The sequence below is a fragment of the Megascapheus bottae genome, chromosome 5 (genome assembly GCF_031878675.1).
Source record: "Megascapheus bottae isolate mThoBot1 chromosome 5, mThoBot2.hap1, whole genome shotgun sequence".
In the NCBI taxonomy this organism is placed as follows: Eukaryota; Metazoa; Chordata; class Mammalia; order Rodentia; family Geomyidae; genus Megascapheus; species Megascapheus bottae.
This window is the reverse complement of record NC_143513.1, coordinates 15617469-15636243: the sequence shown is the minus strand read 5'-3', so window position 1 is coordinate 15636243 and position 18775 is coordinate 15617469. Positions and strand designations below refer to the sequence as shown.

At 34.6% G+C, this 18775-nt stretch overlaps 1 protein-coding gene across 1 annotated transcript in view; it reads left to right on the top strand.

The window, feature by feature from the left end:
• The window catches only part of Snx13 (sorting nexin 13), a 116107-nt gene that overhangs the window by 73491 nt on the left and 23841 nt on the right, over positions 1–18775 (top strand). Inside the window, exons 15-18 of the mRNA XM_090332728.1 lie at positions 216–348; positions 7531–7568; positions 9037–9106; positions 16034–16173. Coding sequence (XP_090188854.1) covers positions 216–348; positions 7531–7568; positions 9037–9106; positions 16034–16173 — 381 coding nt within the window. The remainder of the gene's footprint in view (positions 1–215; positions 349–7530; positions 7569–9036; positions 9107–16033; positions 16174–18775) is intronic.

The window sequence follows — 18775 nt, the reverse complement described above, 5'->3', positions numbered from 1 at the left end:
ATTATAGTATGCTAATGGTCTCAACATCCTTATTTGAAAAATGAGAGGTTGAATAAATGATGACTATGTCTTCTTCTGCCTGAGGAATCTGAAAAATTATTGGACATCTTGTAACTATGATACCTTATAACAAAGCTTCACTCAAGTTGTTAGTGATAGTTTAATGAAAATTACCACATTTATTAATTATTGAATGTCTTGATTATTTCAACAAGGTATATGAACTGATGCTGCGAGATGAAAGATTTTATCCTTCCTTCAGACAGAATGCACTGTATGTTCGTATGCTAGCTGAGCTGGACATGTTAAAAGATCCTAGCTTCAGAGGATCAGATGATGGAGATGGAGGTAAGATGGCAGACTATGTATGTGTGTCTATGTGTGTGTGTGTGTATGTGTACATACTTTAATATTCTCAAATGAAATAACAGCCTTTTAAATAAGAAATGTTTTTGAAGCTCAGGTATAAAATATGTGTTTTTAAATGGATCTTTTTTTTTTTTTTCCCTAGTCCTGAGACATGATCTCAGGGCCTGAGCCTCCTTATGCTCAGTGCCCCTTCTGGCTTTTTCTGTGTATGTGGTACTGGGAAGTTGAACCCAGGGCTTCATGCATGGTCTCATGCAAGCATTTTACCACTGAGCCACCTTCCCTGCCCTAAATGGATACATTTATCTGGAGGGGTTTTTTTTTGTTTGTTTATTTGTTTTGTACTGGGAATTAAACCCCTTACTAGGCAAAAATTTTTCAACTGAGTTACATCTCATTGAATGGATAAACTTACAACAATGTGGTTACTATATTAATGTTGAAAATTCATATGTAACTGTAAGTAACTAGAATTCTTTAAGAATTATATTTTCTTGAAGTGGGTAACTCACATGTTTTTATAGTAGTTTCTTGTTAATTAGTAGGTAATAAAATCATACTCATATCAGTAGGACTTGAGAAAAGTAATTGTGACAGTGAATAACTCAATGCACCATAAACTATAAAGCAATATAAATAATATAGGGTTTTCCCGCTGTTTTGGGTTGTATTCTTTTCTCACTTTTGCACAGTATGAGAGATGTCAGCTTTTATTGATAGAAAATGGTGAATTAACTAAGAAATTTGGAGTGATAATCTTTAGAATACAAGTGTTCAGATTCTTATGTATGATGATCTTTTACTATTGATTCAGTTTAGAATTATTAAACTGTAATGAAGTACCTAGGGCTTGATAAACATTGTGGTATGATTTACCAAGTAAGTAATTTAAAAGAAAACAATTTGAGACAAGAAAGACGTCAGTCATTATTTTTAAGAGAATGCTTTACGGACATTTACTTTGGGATAGATTATGTAGAAAAATAACATGAGGACAGAGTTATGGTAAACTGTTAGGTATCATTTCTTTACAATTTTTTTTTTCCTTTCTGGCCTTTCATCTCTTTTGTCTCTTGCTTCACTGTACTAGTAAGTCTTACAAAAATAAGAGTTATAGAAATTTTACATTCGAAATTTAAGAACTATTTTTTATCTGATAGCTAAGTGTCTTTAAAAAGTTAAGGTTCTTCCTAGCTTATTTGTTGAAACTGACAATTTTATTAGCTAGATGTGATTGTATAATTAAGGAAATTGTATTTTTTAAAATATGCCACTTTTTTGGTATTATTAGGGTTTTAACCAAAGTTTCAAACTTGTTAGGTAGCCATTCATCTACTCCAGACACACTTTCAGGCTTTTTTTGCTGTTCTTATTTTACAGATGGGGTTTAGTATGTTTTCTTTCGACTGAGTTTCTTCTACTGATACTTTCTTCATAACTAAGATTACAGGCATACACCACCACAGAGTGTTTACTAGTTGTGATGGGTTAGTGCTGTTTTTTTCCTAGGCAATACTTAAATTATTATCTTATAGATATCTGCATTCTGAGTATATGTGATTTTAAATGTGATTCAGTTTACTTAGTTTGAAATGCAGTACATTAGTGGGATCTGGTTAGTGAGTTCGATATCAGATTCATGTTCACGTAGCTTGTTTACTTTGCTGACACTGTGTTTACTTGCATGAGACCAAGTGAGCTGTGTCTCCAACCCAGTTTTCTGTTGGTTATTTTGGAGATGGACTCAATGGACATTTCTGCCTAGGTTGATGTTGAATCACAATCCTGCACACTCAGCCTGCTTAGAAGACTAAGCCACTGATGTCTGGCTTAATAGTGAAATTTTATGTATTTCTCTAGATAGTATATCTACATTTTCTCTATCTGTTGGAATTTTTTTTTGAGAACTGCTATGAAATACAGAATAGCAATTCCATATCAGCTAGCCATCCTAATAAGATAGTTGTGATTTTTTTTGCCAGTCCTGGGGCTCGAACTCAGGGCCTGGGCACTGTCATTGGACTTTCTCAAGGCTAACACTCCACCACTTGAACCACATTATCCATTATCATTTCCAGCTTTTTTTTTTTTTTTTCCCTGTGTATGTGGTACCGAGGAATCCAACCCAGGGCTTTGTGCATGCTAGGAGAGCTCTCTACCACTAGGCTATGCTCCTGGCCCCAGTTGTGATGTTTTATAGCCTAAGATGTAAAGGTTAAATTTAGTATTTGTGAAAATTTTTTGCATGATTAATAATTAAAGCACATAAATGGAGCCATAAAGTGATTGTGAGACTTTCTTACCTGTTTTTTAAAACAGGTAATAATCTAGTAGAGTAGATGATTTTGTGTGTGTGTGTGCGCTTGTGGGGTGGGGGGGCTCATGGGGCTTGAACTTGGCCTAGGCTCTGTCCCTGAGCCCTTCAGTTTCAAGGCTACCAACCTACCCCTGGGCCTGGGCGTTGTCCCTGAGCTCTTCAGCTCAAGGCTATTGCCCTACCTTTGAGCCAAGCCTCACTTCCATTTCCAGTGGTTAATTGGAGATAAGAGTGTCAGGTTTTTTTTGTGCCCGGGCTGGCTTTGGATCTTGATCCTTAGATCTCAACCTCCTGAGTAGCTAGGATTAAGGTGTAAGCCACCACACCCGGCTTAGAGTAGATTTTTTTCCTTCAATATATTTTTTATTGTAATTAATAGAAGGGTTACATTATATTCACCAAGTAGAAGGTGCGTTACTTCACAAACATTGCTACCATTTCTCATGTTTTTGTCCCCATTTCCCTCTCCCCACCCACTCCCCTCATCTTGTTTTCCCCTTTCCTATCCAATTTGAAATAAACAAACATATACAATATATCAGATAAAAAGGTAAGATACTGTAACAATATGAGATAACCAAGGGACAAAAAAAAGATGAGAAATAATATAGTACATTAAGAGCAACAATCACACATTATGTGGCTCTTGCTTCCATATCCTGGAGGTCCTTTCATTTAGTCTTATCCTATATGGCCTATATATCTAGATTTTGCTCTGTTGTAAACCTCCGCTAGGAGAGTCCAAGGTTTATACTAATTATGACAAATGAGGGAAACCATTGAGCCTATGTTCCTTAAAATTAAGCCATAGAGTAGATTTTTTTTTAATCATCTAACATAAAAACTAGGCTTTCAGTGTGGTTTTTAGTTTTCATTCATAACTCGTCTTATTCACCCATTCCTTTTGATAGTATTTGGATTTGAACTCAAAACCGTATGCTTGCTAGGTAGGCAAGCAACATTCTCTAAACTTTTTTGTTCACATTTTTTGAATAAGATTTTACTTTTATTGAATACTTTTTTTGCCAGTCCTTGGGCTTGAACTAGGAACTGCCTTTGGGCATCCTCAAGGCTAGTGCTCTGTCTCTTGAGCCACAGCACCAGTTCTGGCTTTTTTTTTTTTTTTTTTGGTATGTGGTACTGAGGAATTGAATCTAGGACTTCATGTATGCCAGACAAGCACTCTACTACTAGGCTATACTCCTGGCCCCTGCTGGATACTTTTACAACACATTTTGATATTTTTTTTCCTCTGTCATCTTTTTTCTGTTTATTTGTATTTTTGTTGCTTAAGAAATAAATGTTTGGGGCCAGGAGTTTGTCCTAGTGGAAGAGTGCTTGCCTAGAATGCACGAAGGCCCGGGTTCGATCTTTGGTACCATATACCTAGAAAAAAGCCAGAAGTGATGCTGTGGCTCAAGTGGTAGAGTTCTAGCCTTGAAAAAGCCCAAGGACAGTGCTCAGACCCTGAGCTCAAGGCCCAGGACTGGCAAAAAATAAATAAATAAATAAATAAGAAAGAAATGTTCCTTTTTAGCCAGAGTAGATAGATATAGCTAGTTGTATTACTAATATGTACCTTCTTTCATTTCTTCTTTTCTGTCTTCTATCCTTCTATTTATGATTACTTCTAATTAGCTGCATCCACTGTGGGCATGCATCTGTAATAAATCAAAAAATCAGAAATCCAAAATGCTTCCGCTGTCTAAAAGTTCTTGAATATTATAAGTTCAACAATATTATGTCATAATTTCAAGAGGGTGGTACTAGATAGAATTTGAATTTTAAGTGTGCTAAGCTACATTTCTAACCTTGTTTGTAGTCATTAATTTTGAGATAGAATTTCGTGTTTTTTGTCTAGGCTAATGCCAGGACGATAATCCACCTATTTTAGGCATCTCTTCATAGTTCAGATGACAGATACACACTGCTAAGCTGAGTTGTTCTTTTTGTTTTATTTCTTGAGTTGGAATTTTCTAACTGCCCCGAAACTTCATTTCTATCTCAACCACATAGCTGGGATGATCAGTTCATGTCACACAGCAGTTGGTTGAGAAATTGCGTATATATCCTAGCCCAAATTCTCTATCCTCTCAACCTCAGTCTTTCAAGTAGCTAGAACTAGAACAGATATGAGTAACTGATACCCTGTGTGCTCTAATACTTGTACACATTTATTGAATTTCTGATTAAATGTGGACTCAAATTTATTTATTTTTGCCCGTCCTGGGAATTGAACTCAGGATCTGGGTACTGCCCTTGGACACTTTTTGCTCAAAGCTATTGCTCTGCTACTTGAGCCACAGCACACTTCAGGCCTTTTTTTGTGTGTTTATATTGTACCAAGAAGTCGAACCCAGGGCTTCATACATGCTAGGTGAGCACTCTAGCACTAGGCTATGCTCCTGGCCCTAACTTTTTTTTAGAGTATGTATCTTGAGGTGGTTATTACTGTACTAGAACATTGGCTCTATCTTGTTACTGAGTGAAAAAGGAGTAATTTGAATGCCATGTTCTATAGTTCTATGGTGGGAAAATATAAGAAGTTGCAAATCAAAGAAGAAACAGGAGGCAAATGACTGAATGAGGAGAATGGTTACATTTGTTCACTTTGATTGTCCTTGTTGTAAATTAAGGGGTAACCATAGGCAAAATGCCCTATTTGTCTTTTGTGACCCCGTGTCTGAACACCATGAAGAATTCTTGGGCACTTAAGTTCAAGGAAGAAAGCATTATCAGCTACCTCTTTGTAGAAGTAATGCAGCCTTAATTTTAAAATCTCATTTAACAAACCCAAAAATGAAAGAACAACCCAATTAATAAATTGGTTAAAGATTGAAGGAGAAACTTCTCAGAAGAAGTAAAAATGGCCACTAGACACATGAAGAAATGTTGAACATCTCTGTGCAAATCAAAACAGTATTGAGATTCTACCTCATCCCGATTAGAGTGGCCATAATTGAGAAAATTAACAATAACAGATACTTTAAGGGAACTTTATACTACTGTTGGTGGGAATGTAAACTTATTCAGCCACTCTGGAAAATAATATGGAGACTCCTCAGAAGACTAAACATAGAACTTTCCTATGACTCAACAATTCTACCCCTGAGCATTAAATATCCATTAGACCACAAACAAGGCCACATTAAAGTTACCAGGACAGCCGTGTTCACTTGAAGCATTGTTACCAGAGCTAAGATGTGGAATCAACCCAGATGCCTCTCAATGGACAAATGGATCAAGAAAATATGGTATATATACGCAATAGAATTCTATTCTTCCAGAAAGAATGATATTGTACTATTTCTAAGGAAATAGACTAAGGAAAAAAATTAATATTAAGTGAACTAAGTTACATCCAAAGAAACATGGGTGGCATGGTTTGCCTTATTTGTGGTAACTAGTATGTGTCCATATACCTACAAGTAAACACACTGGATGATAAAAGACAATCTATCTATCTATCTATCTATCTATCTATCTATCTATCTATCTATCTGTCTATCTCTATCTCTATATATATTTACACACACACACACACACACACACACACACACACACTGGGATGTGAGAAATTATGCAGGTCTCTTAGTCACACAGTGAGACTAAAGGAGAATATCACAAAGGCTCAGTAGCTATATGCATATGATCATGTAAAATAATACTTATTGAGGAACTGCAAGAAAAGGAAAAAAAAGATTTTTCTTTTTCTCATTGTCTTATATTTATTTTCTTTATCTTTGTCTTGTTTGTAAGTTTATTTGTTTTGGGAAGGGTAGGGGTAGAGTACATATAGGATGGGACAAAAGTTGAACAAATGTAGCAGTGATACACGAGACACTATGTTGAAGATGATCTCTATAACTTGTAGGTGGGAGTTGGAGGGAAAAATAGGGGTGATTGAGGGAGAAGGGGTTGATACTGTTCAAACTAGGTGTACTTACTACCTGTATATCACCTTTACGATAACAATTACAAAAATAAATAACGTGAAAAAGTAAAAAAAAAATTATAAATAATTTCTTAAAGGCTGTAAAATATATATTACCTTTGAACTGCATATGAATTTCACTTTACCACTGGTTTATTTTGTGTTTTACACAGAATCACCTTACTTAGATGAGTGATAAAATAAGCAAAATGATTATTTGACATTTTTGCCTTATTCTCTAATACTTACTTTAAAATTCTTATTTCTTCACTTAATTATTCCAATAGTTTTTTTCTTTTGGCCGGTCCAGGGGCTTGAACTCAGGGCCTGAGCACTGTCGTTGGGCTTTCCTGAAGGTTAGTGCTTTGCCACTTGAGCCACAGCTTTTTCTATATATTGTGGTACTGAGGAATAGAACCCAGGTCTTTGTGTATGCTGGGCAAGCACTCTACCACCAAGTCAAACTCCTGGCCCAATTCCAATATTTTTGAGCCACGTCTACCACCAAGAGTTAGTTGACTGGATAAAAGTCAGTCTGTTTGTAGCTCACATTAAAGACTAATTTTAATTTATAATGATTCTCAATTCAGTGAGACAGAAGCAACAAAATAGTCTGGCATTTCTTAATTTGCATTACTTCAGTGTTTTTCTTACGTTCACCTGGACATTCAATAGAATTAAGATTAAAATAGTTAATATCTTATGTTAAATACATATATTTTTATATTAAATATATTTACTTGGATTTTGCTAGCTGTCAGGTACATTTGTATTCACCAAAATGCTTATTTATCTTCATAATAATTTGGGATTTATGAGATTGTTTGAGAATATATTACCATTTTATGTCTTTTATGTCTTGGTTTATATGGCTTACATTCCTTATTTTAAGTATAATTTTTCCTTACAGAATCATTTAATGGCTCTCCTACAGGAAGCATAAATTTAGTAAGTACAATTTTGAACATTTTATTAAAATACTTGGAAGGCTAAAGGCTAAACTTCTACATACTTATAGTTTAGAAGCCTATAAATTACCTTTCTGTATAAGTCCTTATAATTTTTTATGGAAATCTTAAGTTCATGTAGAAGGCATTTATGGATTATAAATTAGAAAATGTATTTTTATTTCAAGAAGTAGAATTAGGTCACACCTGCATAATTGCATTTGTATTTAAAAATAGGGATTAAATAATTTTGGTTAGTATTTAGGACATATTAACCATTAGATATCAGTGATAGAGCCTGTAGGAGGTCCATTTAATGGTTCCACTACTTGAATTGTCCAAGATGTCCTGTGGATTGTCTATATGGAGTGATTAATAGTTTTATATCATTTATTATAAAGATGGCTGCATTTAAATTACTTGATTGACTCTTATTTTACTAGTGTGTAGTATGTTAGGACTTAATTCATTCAAATCTTACAGTTTTTAAATTATGAAATATACCTAAATTATATAATACTAGTATGTTAGCGGTCCCCAAGACCACTTGAATATATTCAGCCCTTGCTGTTTGAATGCAGAAGAGTTTCAAAGATTTATTTGTTCCAAGGTAACCTTGAACCATGATCCTCAGATTTCAGCTTTCCAAGTGGTAGTTAGGATAGACATGAACCATTGGTACCTCTCTTGTGAAATTACTTTAGAATATTATAATTAAGATGATATTTTGAGCAATAATTCCACCAACATAATTTTTAATGTATGGATTCACTTCATTTAGTAAATAATGATAGTTAATACTGACTATAATAAGTAGCTTTTCCTAAATATTTTACATATTATAAATGTTTTACTTATATGATTCATATAACCATATGATCTAAATACTATAAAATTTATAGCAAATAATTAAATTAACTGGGAATACTCCAAATTAACAAAAATACTAAACTATAGTCATACAGAGATTATTGTAGTATATTTTAACAATTTGAAAACTTAAATTGTTGGTAATATGGCTATTTTTATTCTGCCTTTTATTTTCCTGCCACCTATTGAATATAATTGAAAAAATAGGATTTTAGCAGCATATGGATGATGAAGAAGAAGTAATCCGATAAATTATCTTGATTCCTAATTTATTTGATTTTTAGTTTCTTTCAAGCCTTATTAGCTTTTGAGACAAGATTAGGCTGTAGTTCAGGCTGGCTTGGCCCTTGAGAGCTTTCTGACAACCTTCTTACATTCCTGTATGTTAGGATTCTAAGCATGTACAGTATACTACATCTATTTGGTCTTTAAATACTGGTTTTTCTCTTTGTTCTTAGTATAAATAGAATGCTTATATATGGAAAAATGCAAATACTAAACTGTTTACATGCCCAGAGTATGAATAAATGTATATTTGATAGAGAATTCTTTAACTGTTTTCCTAATTTTAAAAAATGTTTTCTGATTTTTTTCTTCAGTCTTTAGATGACCTTTCAAGTGTGTCTTCTGATGACTCAGTGCAACTTCATGCTTATATTTCAGACACTGGTAAGAGACTTTGTAGTTTGTAAGTATGAGTCTAAAGCTGTTATTACATCTCTTAAGTTACTGTTTAAAATTACTTTCACAGTTTTTTTTAACTTGAATTTATACTTTTAAGTTAGATATTTTATTTGATACCATGGTTCTTAATAAATTCTATTTTTGTATTGAGATTTTTGTTTTGTTTTGTTTTGCTTTGCTTCCCCCCCCCCACCCCGCACCCCCCATATATATGGTATGGAGGAATCAAACCAGGGTCTTCATGCATGCTAGGCAAACACTACCACTAGGCCAAACTCCCAGCCCTGCTTGTTTTTTCACTTGTGCATTTGGGTATTTTCTTCCCTATGATTACCATGTTTTAACACTTGAAAATGCTTATCCTGATTGTTTGGTTATCTCAAACTCTGAAGTCAGACTTTTGCTTTCTATATTTGAATCTAATTGACAGTTATTCTTTTGAGGAGAGCTATCAGTTAATATTTACTTTGTCTAGAGTTAGACTAGGTAACTAGAGTGAAAACAAAGCCTCTTAGTATACACATTTGCTGTTCACAAAATGCTGGTAACCAAGCATATAGAATTGTTTGCACCCAGAAAACTATTGTTAATCTCTATCATTCATTACAGATGAGTTAGTAGATGGTGATAATGAGTATTAAATGATGACAATTTTTAAATCTGGCCTCTAACTACTCCTAAAATATAGAAGAACATTTATCATACATATATTGCAGTGAAAATATACTCAGGTATATGCTTCTATTCAATTTCATGCTTATATTTTAGATATAAATAGTATGTGTGGTTTTAAAACTCCTAATTTTTTTAACATTTTTGTTTTTTCTGTCCCATAAGAAATATTCCCTTTCCTATCAGATTTGTGGAATAATCTTTTATGTGTACATAGACTACTTTGCTCTAAAAGATCATTGGACTACAGTAGTACCAATAAAAGCAGATATTACTAGTCTCTCTTTTGATATATTTGTCTCACCTTTTTCTTAATGTAAATTTTCAAAATCTCCTTATTCTGTTGGTTTTCTTGTAATTGGGAAAGTCTTTGTTAAGTTTCATATATTTAATATCCTTCCTTTTTTATTTCTTGGATTTTTTTTAAATGGTGGGCCTAGGACTTTAACTCAGGATCTGGACCTGGATGCTGTCCCTGAGATTTTATTTTACTTTATTTTTTAGTATTGTATGTATGTATGTATGTATGTATGTATGTATGTATGTATGTATGTATGTATGTATTTTTGCTTAAGGCTAGCACTCTACCATTAAGACACAGCTCCATTTTTGGCTTTTTGGTGTTTAATTGTAAATAAATGTCTCATGGATTTTCCTTCCCCTGGCTAACATCAAGCTGCAGTTCTCAGATCTCAGCCACCTGAGTAGTTAGGATTATAGTTGTGAGCCACAGCACCCTGCATTTCCCAGAGATTCTTTCTGAGGGAGGATTCTTAGGTCTCTATTTCCAATGTTACTATTTTTGTGATGTCTCTTTCTGGGTTTGTTCATTTATTCAACAAGTATTTGTTAGTTTTTTTAAGTGAATGGAAACATCTGAGGTGTTTTTGGCAAATTATTTCTGTCAGACAAACATAAATACTGAAAAAGCAGCAAATAAAATAAAGTATTTAAGAACATAGCTTTTTGATTGATTTGCCTGGGTTCAAATCTTTCTCTTTAATGTATTTTTTTATTGTTACTGTAAAGGTGATATAAAGAGAAGGGTTATAGTCATATAGAGTGCATTTCTTTTTGAACAATGTCACTCCTTCCCTAGTTCTCTCCCAGTTTTTTCCTCCTGTCCCCACCCATAAATTGTATAATTCATTTTTAACATACTGTCTAATGAATATCATTGGATACTATGTATTTTTTTTTATCCTTTGCCCCACCATTTCTGTTTGTCCCTTTACCCCTGGAAAGATAGATACATGAACAAACAAGACAAAAGTAAAAGAAAACAAAATCAGCAGCAAAGAAAAAGCACTCTTGTTTCTATTTCCTGGAGTTTATCCTAATGAATATTATTTTACATGATAGTTCATAGCTTTAGTCTCACTTGTATGCTCCAGTGGTTTTTTTCTTTTTTTCTTTTTTTTGGGGGGGGGGGGCCAGTCCTGGGGCTTGAACTCAGGGTCTGGGTACTGTCCTTAAAGCTTTCTTAAGGCAAGCACTCTACCGCTTCGAGCCTTTTCTGTGTGTGTGGCACCAAGGAATTAAACCCAGGACTTCATGAATGCTAGGCAAGCACTCTGTCACCAGGCTAAACTCTCTGTACCCTGTGTGTGTGTGTGTGTGTGTGTGTGTGTGTGTGTGTGTGTGTGTGTGTGTGTGTGTGTGTTTAAACTATGTTCTGTACTTGTAGATTTATAGACATATTCTAGCTATCACAAATGAGGGAAACCATGCAATCTATGTTTCTTTGGGTCTGTTTCCATTTTCTTATGATTTGGTATAATTATCATTCTTTCTGATGGATGAGTAGAATTCCATTGTGTATATTTACCACATTTTCTTGATCCATTTGTCTACTGAGGGGGCATCTGTGTTGTTTCCATATCTTGGCTATGTAAAACAGTGAACAGATAGTGCCTTTTGAGGCTGAATTTGAGGGCTCCCATTCTACTTGTCTCTACTTGATGCTTGATTGGCAAATGTTCACTGACTAAGGTGATATTTTTTAATAATAAGTCTGGCAATAAATAAATACATCTAGCAAAGCAGTAAAGGGAATTGCAGCAAAATTATATTTCACTAACAAGCTGGCATTGGAAAATTAGATGTCTCCTGATAAATTCTGGCAGATAAAAGTAGGGGTATATGTCCTGATTATGGAAGCAGAGGTTATACTTTCTTCATTAGAAATACAACCATGGATGGGACTGTCAACCAAAAATTCACAGGCAAATTGCTCCCTCACTAGCTGTCTAGAAAACGGAACTGTTGATCAGAATTCTAACCATCTCTCCTTGCTGTAATTTGGACAGTGGCTTTAATTAGGTGTTGTAGTCTCATACAGAAACAAAGTCATAGATCCACAGAGACACCCCTGTCCAAACTAATACTAATAGTTCTAGCTGAGATCGAGTCATATAATATTAAATGGGTTTGAAGAAAAGAATAGAAACTAAAAACATCTTTTCTCTTTAAGTACTGGATTGCTTGAAAGTTCCTACTTCGGTGGAGTAGCTTGGCTCCTGTTGATTATTCTGTGTATCAGCAAGTAAAGAAATTGAAAGAGGAAATGGTTTGGGATGAGGAAGTGTAAGGTTTTTTTCTTAATTGGTTGTAGCTACTTGGAAGAGGAACTAAGACAAACTAAGATAAAAAAATCTTAGATTTTTTAAGAGAACAGTAGAGGGTGTAAGTAATTAAGCCACACCTTAGATTGAATAAAATAGTAGAGCTGTGTGAATATATTTTAAGATTACTTGTCAATCTTAAAGTTATTTAATGATAATATATGTAAATATATCCTACCCAATTACATAGCCAATCTTAAGTAGATTGTGAACTTGAGCTCAGCGAAATCAAGCAGAGGCAGAGCTGCTGAAATAAGGATACAAGGGAGCAACCTCTCTGTTCTGTGTGCTTGCTCACCAAATTTTTGGTTAAAAGCAGCACACCCTTCAGAAATCAACTAGCTGAGTTTACAAAATTAATAAAATAATATTTTAAAATGTTGTATAAATTAAGCATTGATAGTAGTGATGTGGTTGGTTTAAGTACTGGTGTTAGTTGCTTACTTATTTATGGATTACTAACAAATAGTTTTCAGATAACCTGTTGTGAATAGCACTAGCCCAACTGAAGCACAATCTTCTGGTTATAACACTGTCTTGCCACAGTCAATACATGTAGCCTTGTTATCTTCTGTTAAAATTAAATGACCTTTCTATGTTATGCAGTTTAAAACTAGCATCTTTATTATTCCTGTTGTATGTACAGGTGCATGATCTTCTGCTTTGCAATATTTTATAGATCATAGTTTTTTTGTAATATTTTATAGATCATGTTTTTTTAATACTTTCTTGGCTTAGTCTTTTTCTTCTATTTTATTGCTTACTGTTCCTCTTATTCTTGTTAACTCCTAACTGTATGTCAAGCTGCCTTATCAGCCTCCTGTTTTCTCTTTTTTTTCCATATTTGTCTTGGACATATCTGATAAGCTATTCTCTTGTCATCCCAATCCTGTTTAGAAATGATGGTTTTCTAACAGTGAAAATGTGTTATGCTTAGTCTGTATAGATTCCTGTAAGAAAATTACTTGTAAGAGGTGAAAAATGAATTCATTCAAAGACTGGAGAACAAGATGGCCAAAGCCTAGTTCTTATCTGTCTATTCTTCTGTTTGCCCTCCACCCCTTTCCTCTCTCTCTTTCTTCTTTCTCTCCTTTTTTCCCTAATAGAAATGCTGGTATTAATGGAAAAGAAACGAAGGACAATTTTTCAGTAATTTTTTTTTCTTTTTTGGTGCCATCCTAGGGCCTTGTACTCAGGGCTTAGGCTTTTTCTTTAACCTTTTATGCTCATTGTTAGTGCTCTACAACTTGAGACACAGCTGTATTTCCAGCCTTTTTGATAGTTAATTGGAAGTAAGAGTTTCACAGATAATTTTGGCTTAGGCTGGCTGGCTTCAAACCATGATCCTGAGATCTCAGCCCTTTGAGTTGCTGTGATTACAAAGTTGAGCTGAAAGTATAAAACTTGGAAAAATTTTTGGTGAAAGCTGGAGAGAAGTTTGTCATTCATCTATTCTTACCAATGTACATATCAGACTTCCATGCTATTGAAATAATTTACTAAAAAGCTACATAGAACTTCCTTATGCCCAATTACTTACAAAACACCAAACTAGTCAGTTCTAAAACTTGTGCACTTCTTTTTTCATTATTATGCATTAGTGTAATAATACATTCTTAGATCAATTTTGACTTCTGGCCTGTGTAGTAGTCTTAATTGCTAGGGAAATTTTGCCTCCTACAATTGAAAAAGCTAAAACAATATGGTAAGATTGGTAAAGGAAGAAATCTACAGGTGCTATGCACTCTGTGGAAAAAAAACTGGGAGATAAAGAGGCTTGAAACTAAAAGTTCATATGTGCATAAAGATTGATAATTTGAGGAGCTGGGAGTTTGGCCTAGTGGTAGAGTGCTTGCCTAGCATGCACGAATACCCGGGTTCGATTCCTCGGCACCACATACATAGAAAAAAGCTGGAAGTGGTGCTGAGGCTCAAGTGGTAGAACTCTATCCTTGAGAACGTCCAAGGACAGTGCTCAGGCCCTGAGCCCAAGCCCAAGACTGGCAAAAAAAAAAAAAAAAAAAAAAAAAAGATTGATAATTTGATTTTGAAAGCATTTGATTGCATTCAAGTTTGAATGATCATAGAAAGCTGGCACTAAGTCCTTTAGATAAATCTCTACATCATGAAGGGCATCTTAGTGGTGAAAAAGAATCAGAAAAGTTAACGTACCTTCAGATGGAAAGAACAAGAAATCTCAAGCACAAAAAGTAGAAACCCACTTTGTTATCTTACAGTGGGTGTGTCCAGATTTAGCTGTCCAATTCAGTTTAATGATTGAATATCACAGGGTCTTCAGCCAGAGAATCAGTATAGTTGTCCCTCATTAGATATTTGTGGGGCTTTGCTTGTAGTACCTATACATATAACAGAATCCATAGATACACAACTTCTTTATAAAAAATATACCCTATTTGCATATAACCTACACATATCCTCCCACTTACTGTTGGTCATCACTAGATTACAAGTAATTTAGAGGGAATCTACATTAGGTATTACAATACCTACATTATTATAAGTTACTTGTTTAGATAGTACTTGTAATACTATAGTTATTACTACAGTAGTTAAAACTGAAACAGGACTTCTTAGACTTCATTTGCAAACCCCTGGAATTTCACATGTCAGGTCCTGCCAATCCCCCAAATAAGAGGAAGAAAGTAAGTTTTAGATACCTAAAACAGAGCACAAAATATGCTAAGTCAGACAAGTTAAAACTATGAATCAAGCCAGGTACTGGTAGCTCATAATCCTAGCTACTCAGGAGGCTGAGATCTGAGAACTGTGGTTCAAAGCCAGCCCAGGCGGGAAAGTCCGTGAAACTCTTACCTCCAGTTAATCACTAGAAAACCAGAACTGGAGCTGTAGCTTAAATTGGTAAAGCACTAGTCTTGAGCAAAACAGCTCAAGGACAGTGCTCAGGCCTGAGTTCACATCTTATAACCAACCAAGAAAACAAACAAAACAAGAAAACAAACGTGAAGAAAAGTTCCTGTCTTTATTTTAGATGAGCATAAAATAGAACTTAATGACTTACCTGACCTTGTATGTGGCAAATCAGTAGGAAAATATTTTGTTGTTGTTGTTAAATCTCTCAAACTGGACAAGAATTGCTGAAATTATCAGAGAAAAACAGAATTTCCAGGAGAAAAATCTTACTTTATGGCTTTTATTTTTTAATTGAACAAATTTAAATTGAAGGACAACTTAATAGAGAAGACTTATAGAAGGTCTGGTTGTGTTTCAATTGTTTCCTCAAATTCAAAAGTCTTGACTTCTGCACCGCTGTAAGGGGGTGCTTCAGTAATATCCCTAGTGATTGTCAGTAGCTCTTGGCAAGAGAATACAAAGTACGTAGACAGCGGCTTGTAGTGGCCTTGTAGTATCTTATGTTGCTAACTGTCTTCTGACATAGCAATCATTTATATCAGCATAATTCAGGAGCCTGTTTTATTCTTCAGTGACCTCCTTTTGTCTCAGTCTGTCATTTCACATTCTTCATTTCATGTTGACTTTTTTATTTGTTTCTGTTCATCTTTCTGTGTCTTTTGTGCCATTTTGTTTGGATTTGAATGACTTGTATATGCTGACTATGACCCATATGCTGTGGCAGGCGTTTGTAATGATCATGGCAAGACCTATGCATTATATGCCATCACTGTACATCGACGCACTCTCAACACCGAGGAGATGTGGAAAACTTATCGGAGATACAGCGACTTCCATGACTTCCACATGAGAATCACTGAACAGGTATGGAGAATTCAGGCTTGGTTCTTACACTGTTTTTTGTTTTTGTTTTGTTTTGTTTTTATTTTCATACTAAACTTTTCTAAGAAATATTCAGATCTTAGAATTAATGAGATAAAATAATATTTTACATAATAAATTAAATATTATTTGGGATAGTTACTAGATCAAATGTTGATAATTTGATTTCTTAAGGCAAAGAAGAGTAAGACTCAGTAAGGTCAGGCTTAACATAAGATCTAGTGGCAAAATATCAGTGGTTTACTTTGGAAATTTTAGAGGAAATATTTGGGAATATATATATATCTGTGTGTATATATATATCCATGTATATATATGTATATAATATATACATATATTTTATACATATATAATATGTTCATATATAATATATAACAAAATATATTAAAGTATATGCAATATATAATATATAAAATAATATGTGCATATATAGTTATATAAATACATATATATAAATACATATATATATATATCCATGTTTGTATTGCTTTGCTGCTTGATTTGAAGTAGAGATGGGATTGCTGTAGGGAATTTTAACGCCTTTGTTGTGCAAGCATAATTCAGAGCTATGCTTCCCTGTTATCTTACACTGTAGCAGTGTAATTGTTAAATCTTGGTACCATTGTTACACATACTATGAACTACATCCTAAAATAAACTTATTAATCAGATAACACTTTTAATTCTTTTTTTATTTTTTTTTCATTTTTTTATTGTAATTAGTAAAAGGATTACATGATATTTGCCAGATAGAAGGTGCATTAATTCACATACATTGATACCCTTTCACATGTCTCTATATAATTTTCCTAATACCTTAACAGTAACTAGAAACATTCACACTCCCCCCACCCCCTGCATGAGTTCAAACCCTTGTTTGAACTCAGGGCTTCATACTTGACTTTCTTGCATAGCTGGTACTTTTTGACACATGCCACCTGCCCTTTTTTATTGGTTATTTTGGAGATGGAATCTCTTCAGGACTTGTCTGCCTAGTCTGGCATCAAATTACCTTCCTCCAAAACTCATCCTCTTTGCTAGCTAAGATTATAAGCATGAACCACGAGCATCTAACAAGTTTTTGTGCTAGTACTGAGACTTTAAACTTGGGGCTTTATGTTCTTACTTAGGTTTTTCCCTTGTGGCTGGGGACATACTTTCACTTCTAACTTTTTTTGTTTGGTTAGTCCTAGGGCTTGAACTCAGGGCCTGGGTACTGTCCTTGGGCTTTCTCAAGGCTAGTGCTCTTGCCACTTGAGCCACACTACCACTTCTAGCTTTTTCTATGTATGTGGTACCAAGGAATCAAACCCAGGGTTTTGTACATGCTAGACAAGCACTTTGCCACTAGGCCACACTCCTGGCACTCACTTGTAGCTTTTGCTGGTTTATTAGAAATAAGGCCAGGCTTCCAGATGCTGGTGGCTCATGCCTGTAATTGTTGCTGCTCAATAGGCTGAGATCTGAGGATCACGGCTCAAGGCCAGCCCAGGCACAACAGTCTGTGAGACTCTTATCTCCAATTAACCAGAAAACTGGAAATGGCACTATGGCTCAAGTCATAGAGCATTAGCTTGAGCTGAAGAGCTCAGGAACAGTGCCCAGGTCCAGAGTTCAAGCCCCATGACCAACCAAAAAAAAGAAAGAAAGAAAGAAGCCCAGGCTGATCAACTCTCAGCTAGGCCTTTTAAAGCTAGCAAATACAATGACACTGTTTTTATTATTTTTTATTAAATACCTTATTCAGTTTAGAAAAAAATACCAGATGAATTTGAATTAGATAATCAATTAAGCTTACTTTCCACTCGTAAAAATCCTTCATTTGTTCAAAAATTTAGAGATAAAAGTTTATATTAAACCACTAATATAGTGAATATGATGCCTTATTGGGTGATAAAGTTTTGAAATGTCATCAGCCACTTCAGAAATAAAATTTCAGTTAAGATAGTGGGAAAATATAATCTATACTACGATAATCTCATGAAAATATTTTGTAGATAGAATGAAGTTAACCATTAATAGCTTTTAATGAATAAAGGCAGGTTGCTTTTGACTTGTGACCCTCCATATGAACAATAATAGTTTAATTATATTCGTAAGAAAATAATTTTGGAAATTTTTGTTTATCTGATTTCATGAAGTCTTTATGTTCAGTTTACTTTACAGAAGTGAAATAATTTTCTGACAAACAAAAACACTGAAGAAATGGCTTTTTCCTATTTGAGAATTTTGTTTTGTTTTTTGTTTTTTGTTTTGTTTTTTTGCCACTCCTGGGCCTGAGCTCAGGGCCTGAACACTGTCCTTGGACTTTCTCAAGGCTAGAGCTCTACCACTTGAGCCTCAGCACCACTTCTGGCTTTTTTCTATGTATGTGGTACTGAGGAATCGAACCCGGGTCTTCATGCATGCTAGGCAAGCACTTTAACCACTAGGCCAAACTCCCGGCCCTTGTTTTTTGTTTTTATGGTGGGATCATGGGGCTTGAACTTGACTGGATGCTGTCCATGAGCTCTTCAGCTCAAGGCTACCTTTCTATCTTTGAGCCAAGCCCTACATCCCATTTTCTAGTGGTTAATTGGAGATA